The sequence below is a fragment of the Rutidosis leptorrhynchoides genome, chromosome 4 (genome assembly GCF_046630445.1).
Source record: "Rutidosis leptorrhynchoides isolate AG116_Rl617_1_P2 chromosome 4, CSIRO_AGI_Rlap_v1, whole genome shotgun sequence".
NCBI classification, from domain to species: domain Eukaryota; kingdom Viridiplantae; phylum Streptophyta; class Magnoliopsida; order Asterales; family Asteraceae; genus Rutidosis; species Rutidosis leptorrhynchoides.
In genome coordinates, this window is record NC_092336.1 from 281,245,717 (window position 1) to 281,252,910 (window position 7,194).

Genomic DNA, 7,194 nt, shown 5'->3' on the forward strand with positions numbered 1-7,194 from the left:
TTATTTACTGGATTTTCTTCATATTTGATTATATATAAATCTATTTATATAGTAGTTCTTATATATATATATGTTCTTATTAGGTTTTGTAATATTAATTAATAATTTAAATCCATTAATAATTTTAATAAGAAAACTAATAATAATAGGAACATAATATTGATAATATTAATAATTTTATCAAAATGTTACTAATAAAAATAAAATACTAATAATGATATTATTACTAATAATAATACTAGTCATAATAATATTAGTAATAATAATATAATGATATATATATATATATATATATATATATATATATATATATATATATATATATATATATATATATATATATATATTCACCTTCATATTAATAGTTACTAATATAGATGTTAATATCGAAATAATAATAATACTACTATGTCTACTATCATTTATATATAAATACATATTTATTTACAAACATTGGTTCGTGAATCGTCGGGGATAGTCTGAGGTTAAATGAATATATTGAAATAGTTCAAACATTTAGTGATTCAATATTATAGACTTTGCTTATCGTGTCGGGAACATATAAAGATTAAAGTTTAAATTTAATCGGAAATTTCCGAGTCATCACAGTGTCTACCGATAGTCCTTTCCTGTTGAATCAATACACAATCAACAGAAATGAACCCAACCTCCTGGGGCCTGGTTGACCTCATACGGACTCTAACCTCCTTGGGCCTGGTTATGAGTCCCCAGCCTCCTCTAGCCTGGCTGGTGCCAAACACAGTGCGCACATAATATCACATAATCACTGTAAGCATGCAATCATCTAACTAGCATGGCAATCCTTATTTAAACATGGAAATATCACTAATTTAAAGCATGGTAAAATAATAAATCACAGTAGCATGGCATGCTACTTAAACGTTATCCGAAGATATACCCACTCACCGATTACCAGCTACAGCTCAGTTATCTTACTTCTGAGCTTCTTCCTTCTTCTTGTCAACTGAGAACAACACAAACGAAGTCAATATACATATCTCAATCAATAGTATAATAAAATCATATTATAAACTAGGTCATAACACCATTTAATAAGTCTACAACATAACTCCATTCAATATCGTCAAACAAGTACGTGGAAATCGGGACATACACGCCAAAACCTATTTTTTTGCCACAAAAATAGTTTGATCCAGCTTCTTAAAAGTTAATCATTGAAAAGTACTCTTCAATAAGATTCCAACGATATTTGATTTATCAAAAACGGAGTTACGGTTTGAAAATTATGACCAAAACAAATTTCTCAAAATGCTGACAGACACACTACTAAATTCGGTAGTGTGTGTCATAGACACTCGGTCGAGTGTGTAGACACAAGAACGAATGAGTAGAGACACTCGACCGAATGACTTTTTTCAAAAGACACACTATCGAGTGTGTAGACACACGGCCCAATTCAAAAGACACACTGCCGAGTGTGTAGACCCAAGGCCCACTTCCAAAAGACACACTACCGAGTGTGTTCTTGAGCTGCTGAAATTGAAAAAGTGACGGGTTTGAGCCAAAAATCACCAAATCTCGACCATATACTCGTTTTCGACCTCAAAACTTATCACATCTTGTTTATAAACCTTTTGGGACATAAACCCACAAGTATTACATCAAAACAACAACAAATTGCACCAATTTGACATCAAAACCCACTTTGACAAAAACCTAACTTCAAAACCAATTTGACACAAATTTAAGTAATGAAAATGGGTAATTCTTACCTTGTTTGAATCAGTAAAACACAAAGAATCAATTTCTAACAAAAATTAGACTTCAAATCGAGATTTAGAGAATTAGGGTTCAAGAGGAAGAAGAAGTTAGGTACGGGAGTGATTTGGGAATTTTCTAGAGATAGTGAAGAACATGGGAGAAATAAAGCAGCCTATACACTTATTTAGGGTTAAAACCTCATACCCCACAACACAAAGGTATTTATCAGTTATCTGAAAACTTTCATACTTAATTTGACAGTCCTAACGGAGTCCAAATTAAATAAACGAACCTGTGATGTGACCCTTGTTACAAACTGATCTTAACCAAATAATAAAATAATACTATTCACATAATTAACATAAAAACATATAAAACACATAATAAAATCCTAAGGGTAAAATAATTCACTTACAACTAGTTCGGATTTCAGTCTGTTACAAATGTACTTTTAGTTTGGGTGATCAAGAATAAGATTGACCACATGTGGGGTTCAGTTCGGTTTTGGTAATAAAACAAGGGGAAATGGACAAAATTAGCATCAAGTCTTTTATATTTGTTTTTGATTAATAATTTGTTTTAAGTTGGATTTTCATTTGTATTTACTTAAGATATATAGGGTTCTTATATAGAATGATAAATGTGTAAAGATATAAAATATGGAATATACATGTAAGGAAAATAGTTGACATTTTATGCCACGTTTGCACTTAACAAAGAAAGTTTAAGTTACTTCTTTTTTTAAGTAAGTTTTAATAAAATAATTTTTTAAATCTTGTAAAATAAATCAAGTTACCTACAATAGAAAAATGAGGTAAAATAGTTAAAAAAAATTTTTTTATGGAACTTGCCTTTTTTAAAATACTATCAACCAGTTAACAATATACGTGTGGCAACAAATGATGAAAATGCAGTGTTTTTCTATAAAGAAAAATTACCAGACAATCGAAATGACTTATGGTGGATATATCAACAACGTACTACAAACCGGTAGTGCCCGTGTGAAGATCTTCGATACACCTGTTATGAATTGGATTGACTATTTGATTAGCGAATATTAGAGTATTTGGCTAATAAAAATGTAGGGGCCTAAAATTTTCGACACACTTGCAACGGTTTCAAGGTCAGGATACCGCTCATGGTGTGCAATGATTTTTGAAACTTGAGAAAACTTGTCGTTTAATCCATTGATCGCACATGGAACAGGTTCCTAGTTCACCATGGGTAAGCCCAAGTTGCTCAACAGGGTGGTTAATGAATCAATTTTCGGAAAGTAAGCATCCCAATTGTGTCTCTGATCTACAATGCTCAAAGTGTAGTGGGTAATTCAACGGTTTCTGACCATTTATTACATAAAATACTTTCTAAAGGGTCTTCCACACATCATGGGCGGATTTTAACGCCCATTCATTACATAGAATTTTGTATGTATATATATGCTAACTACTGGAGTATTTCTTTAATGTATATAAGTATAAATTCGCCTTTCAAATATATATATATATATATATATATATATATATATATATATATATATATATATATATATATATATATATATATATATATATATATATATAAAAGTATAAATTCAAATCTTTTTATATAAATTAAGCGTTATAACACTAACGTTTTCATGAATCACATAAAGATCAAACATTGGATATATGGATGAAATAATTAAGCACGTACTACTCGCATGACACAAGAGGTTAGTTGTTCAAACCTAGTGGGAATTGTAGCTTATTAGGAGTTGCGTTAATTTACAGGAATAATTTTTTACAAAGTATCATTATAATTGTATATGACAACCATAAATATAATTATCGGATGTTTTATAATATGGGTCATTAGGATATTTAAAATTAGCCCATTTAGTTACGGACCTTTTGATTTTTGATCATGGATTCGACCTTCTTTAACCTTACTAATAACATAGGTTAGTGGTTCGAAAAAGAGTCAATAACGGTCCTGAAATAACTCGATTAAAACGTACACATTTGAGTACATTAAAAATACTTGTCCTCGTTTGATAGGCTGAATAGAAATATTTTATCCGTTCAATCAATTATAAAATGGCCAATTCTATTTCTATTTAAATTTAAACTAACTAAAAGTAAATTTAAATTTAAATATAAGCGAAAGTAATAGTAGAAATTGTTATCTTATAATAAGGTTCTTTAGTGAAATAAACAAAATAAATCTAAGATAGTAAATAGTAATAAATAGAGTATAAAAGAACAAGAGCAAGTAAAACAAAGGCCTGATCAGTAATTGAAAACGTGTAGATTCTATCAACAGCTCGATTAAGAATCAAAGGTGAACACTTGAGTTCCACTGAATATGCTCCTCCTTGTTCTTCATCTGCTTGTATTTCTGGCTCTATGTTTATCTCCCCCATTGCACCTTTAAACTCTCCGCAGCTCCATTCCTTAATTCAGTTTACAACAAATAATTATACGTAATTAGATCTTAACACTTGTACATAATCCAAGCGTTACAAATGATTAAAAAAATATGAATGATTCAAAAGTTTTTATTGAACTTGATCCTGAATGAAAATAACACGTTTGATAATTATGTGAATGAACACTACGAGTGGTGTAAAATTTTCTTTTTTGTCTTTTACATGAACAAATATACTGTTATTGACGTAATTTAAGTAGACAGAACGAAGGGAATTGAGGTGTTGAATGGTTAAATATGTATTTCGAAAAAGTTCAACATACATTTTTTTCATTCATTTTCATCAAGAGATCATCGATACATGTGTTATATGTGAACGATTCATTAAACTATTCAATCAAAAAACAAGCTAAGAGTTTATAAATATCGGTTGGATGCAGTAAAGTATACACAAAATGTGCAAATCACGATGACTGTGCATGCAGGAAAAAATATATATGGACTGAGCGTGAAATCTGTGCAAACTACAGGGACTGTCAGCGTAATTATGTCTATCTTAAATTTAAATTGCACTTTTAACCCTATACGTATACGATATATTTATGTATAGTTAGTTACTTAACATACACTTGTTGTAACTTAGCAATTTGTTTCCCTCTTTCAATTGGTTAAAAATAAAATATAAATCACATATGCTTTTATATATAAAAGTAGGTGAGACAATTACCTCTATTTGTTGTCCAAGAGTGAACACAATTGTGTCCGGACTTGTTCTAAACGACAGTGGGCCTTCATCGGACACGAAAACAAAATCACCTGGTTCGGTTGGGATATGGAGGCTTAGAGCAAATGAACACGGGTCTTTTTTGCTATCATTGGCTGCACGTGGAGTTTGAGATGAGCGTGGGGTGTGAGGTTGAAGAGCAGAGTTATTGTGCTTAAACAAGGTCATTCGTGTTTCGTTTTCCATTATCTTCTTTCGAGATCTCTTGCTTCCATAGCTTCCTACAATCTTTGCAGCATCATCTGCAATCGCTTCTAGCTTACTTGCAAGATTATCCATCTTTTGGCTAAAAATAAATATAAAACATAGATAACAATAAGAATAAGAATTGAAAATAAACATCTACACCATTACTACTCCAATATACAAAATAATTAAATATTACTCTATCTTTCTCAATTCTATTATCCCAAGACAAAAACACACAACTTAGAAAATATTATCACAATGTAATTTTTGTTTACTTTACAGTTTTACCCTTTATTTTTTTATCTATCTTTTTGTTTTACATTTATATATCAACGACATTAAAGAAAACATTACCTCGTTATTCTTATATATTTATTGAAATAGACAATTACTTTGGAACAGATTTAAAAACGAATAGTTAAATTAAATATGTGCACTTATCTACTATAACATATCATTTGATTAAATGTTTACCCATATGGGGTGTAATCTCATTTACTAATGCATAAAGTTTATCAATTTTTATGGAAGTTAATTACCTAAACTTTCGAAATCTCTCCTCTCGGGCCACATCTCGCCTACGTTCTGCCGCAGATAAGGCAGAACGAGACCATTGGAACTCCTCACGATCACCATCTCGACTCCACTTATCAGCCAACAATCCAAAACAAAAATCGGCCTCGCTAAACGCCTGATGCAACTCCTCAATCGATATCCCATGTCCACTTATCCTAAACACTCCATACTTTGTAGCCGATCTCATCAACTCACTAATTGAATTTCTGTCCTTACTTTTAATCAATCGATAATCAACATCCGCAATCATTGATCTGTTGACATATTCAGGAAGATTGAGATCAGGCATATGTTTCATTTTCTCAAGGTAAGTGCTGAAAGCTGGTTCCGTTCGGTTGCCGCTAGCAGATGTTGGCGCAGGAGAAGGTGGTGGTGCGGGTGCTGTTGATGATGATAAGCGATTTTTGATTCGGGCTAGAGCCATGATTGCAAAATTTGTATTGGGAAAAGTATGGATCAAACGAAAGAATATAAGTATAAGATGTAAGCAAGAGGTTGTTATACTATTTGTTTGCCACTTTTTGTGGCATCATAATGGCATGCATGCATTGTTAATTAACAATAGTTTGTGAATTAAATTATATTTTCATTTTAAGTTACTGCCAGAATATATATAAACAACGAGAGCAATTGCTCGGAATTCGCATATTTCCTTGGATAAAATAGCTTTGGTGTTCTATATTTGGTAATTTTGGTCTACTACTAAAGGCTTTGAATCCGAAGTAATCGTACATTGTGGAACTTACATAACTTTTTAGTAATGAATGATTCACAATTAATGGAAAATGATAAAGGTTGTAATTATATCTATATCTATAGTTAATATTAAAAATTCTATAATGATAATGTTATAATTAGGCTAATTCCTTTGTTAAAAAAAAAATTCAAAAAAAAAAGAAAAAAAATTTAAGATGGTGGGTGATGTGATTAATCAAAATAACTTTAAATTAAAATTAAATCTTATTAATTAATTATTATTATTAAATTTTATTAATAATTATTTTAATTATTAAAATTAAATAATTTTGGATTATTTTAATTAATTATTTTGAATTGAGTACGAGAAGGTATAAAACATAGGTAGAAGAAAACCAATTCTAAATTTATATTTTAATTTACACAAATGACAACCAATATTATCTCTTATGATTGTATGTGGATCGTTTAATATGCCGTTCAAAAAAAATGTGGATTGTTTGATATGCATTTTAGGTGTTTGATGAAATGTTTAGCTGACGAGTTTCTTAGTCGGACTCTGTGGTTCCACGGGTCATTAAACTAAATAACTTTAGCATTTACGTTCACTTAATACCTAAAACATATCATTAAAGTGTTTCGCTTAAACAAACTCGTGGTTCTACGGGTCATTTCACTAGTTAGACCTTAATTCTAGATTTACTGTTTCCACTTACTAGTAATATATATCCGCGCTTTGTTTCGAGTAAAAATAGTTGAAAAAAAAAAGTTTCAATGAATGTAAAAAAATATATTTCACA

At 30.3% G+C, this 7,194-nt stretch overlaps 1 protein-coding gene across 1 annotated transcript; it reads right to left on the reverse strand.

Annotated features, from left to right (window-relative positions):
• Positions 1–3,946: 3,946 nt before the first annotated feature.
• On the reverse strand, positions 3,947–6,122 carry LOC139841641 (uncharacterized). Its single transcript, XM_071831850.1, has 3 exons — positions 5,662–6,122; positions 4,877–5,219; positions 3,947–4,174 (listed from the first exon to the last, which is right to left on the reverse strand). Exons 1-3 carry the CDS (start codon positions 6,120–6,122, stop codon positions 3,947–3,949), a joined length of 1,032 nt encoding a protein of 343 aa, XP_071687951.1.
• Between the last annotated feature and the right edge of the window lie 1,072 nt (positions 6,123–7,194).

Excerpts from the sequence above, each read along its gene's own strand:
- LOC139841641 (XM_071831850.1), bottom strand. The coding sequence starts at position 6,122 with ATGGCTCTAGCCCGAATCAAAAATCGCTTATCATCATCAACAGCACCC. Across the intron at positions 5,220-5,661 it reads GAGAGATTTCGAAAGTTTAG|CCAAAAGATGGATAATCTTG; the intron begins GTAATTAACTTC and ends ATTTATTTTTAG. Across the intron at positions 4,175-4,876 it reads CTCTTGGACAACAAATAGAG|GAATGGAGCTGCGGAGAGTT; the intron begins GTAATTGTCTCA and ends AACTGAATTAAG.